At 68.8% G+C, this 1,165-nt stretch overlaps 1 protein-coding gene across 1 annotated transcript in view; it reads left to right on the forward strand.

The window, feature by feature from the left end:
• Nucleotides 1-1,165, forward strand: part of H696_05790 (ribose-phosphate pyrophosphokinase) — a gene marked incomplete at both ends in the record, with an annotated part of 3,822 nt that overhangs the window by 1,285 nt on the left and 1,372 nt on the right. Inside the window, 3 exons of the mRNA XM_009499589.1 lie at nt 53-545; nt 675-721; nt 832-981. Of these exons, the coding sequence (XP_009497864.1) occupies nt 53-545; nt 675-721; nt 832-981 (690 nt within the window). The remainder of the gene's footprint in view (nt 1-52; nt 546-674; nt 722-831; nt 982-1,165) is intronic.

Genomic DNA, 1,165 nt, shown 5'->3' on the forward strand with positions numbered 1-1,165 from the left:
CCCCCCCCCCGCGCGCGCGGCACTGACCACCGCCCCCGGCCGGATCGGCCAGATCAACGAGTCCGTTCGCGGGGAGGATGTCTACATCGTGCAAACCGGCAAGGGCGCGGTCAATGACCACATCATGGAGCTGGTCATCATGATCAGCGCATGCAAGATGGCCTCCTCGCGCCGGGTGACCGCGGTCATCCCGTACATGCCGTACTCCAAGCAGTCGAAGAAGAAGCGCCGGAATTGCGTGGTGGCCCGGCTCTTTGCCAACATGCTGCGCGTGGCCGGGGTCGATCATGTCATGACCATGGACCTGCACCACTCGCAGATCCAGGGGTTCTTCAGCGTGCCGGTGGACAACCTGGTGGCCGAGCCCTCGATCGCCGAGTACATCCGCAACAATGTGGCCGACTGGCGCAATGCCGTGGTGGTGGCCAAGAACCCGGGCGCCACGAAGCGCGTCACCTCGCTGGCCGACTGCCTGGGCATCGAGTTCGCCCTGGTGCACACCTTCGAGAGCCGGGCCCGCGGCAAGGACGGAGCCAAGAAGAAGGGTGCGTCACTGGTGGCCGGCGCCGGCTTCCGATCCCCTTTTGCCCTTCTCTTCTGCTGACCCCCCCCCCGGTCCGCTCCCGGCCTCCCCCCTTGCCCTCGCCCTCGCCCTCGCCCTCGCCGGGGCACAGAATATGCCCTGGTCGGCGATGTCAGTGACAAGATTGTTTTCATCCTGGTACGCGCCCCGCCTGCCGAGCCTTCCCCCCTGTGCCCCATTCGGCCGTCACTCATGCGTCCGTGGACCTTCTCCCTGCTGCCTCTCCGGCGGCGGCGGCCGCCCCGCAGGACGACCATATCGACAAGTGCAAGGCCTTCATCAGCGCCGCGCACACGGTCCTCAAGCAGGGCGCCACGCGGGTGTACATCGTCGCCACGCATGGCATTCTCTCTGGCGACTCGCTCGAGACCCTGGAGGAAGAGGACGCCATCCACGAGGTGCGTCGTGTCCTTCCGGGCGGCTGACCGCGCCGTTGCACGCCGGGGGCCGTGGGCAGCTCCGCCCCGCCGAGGCCCGGCTCGCGGCCCGCCACCCGAGGGGGGCACCTGCCTCGGTGTCCGCGGCTGTGGCCCCCCCATGTCGCGCGTGCGCGTGGTCGATTGCCCCGCGCCTCATCCCCCC

Source organism: Fonticula alba (assembly GCF_000388065.1).
Source record: "Fonticula alba strain ATCC 38817 unplaced genomic scaffold supercont2.14, whole genome shotgun sequence".
In the NCBI taxonomy this organism is placed as follows: domain Eukaryota; order Rotosphaerida; family Fonticulaceae; genus Fonticula; species Fonticula alba.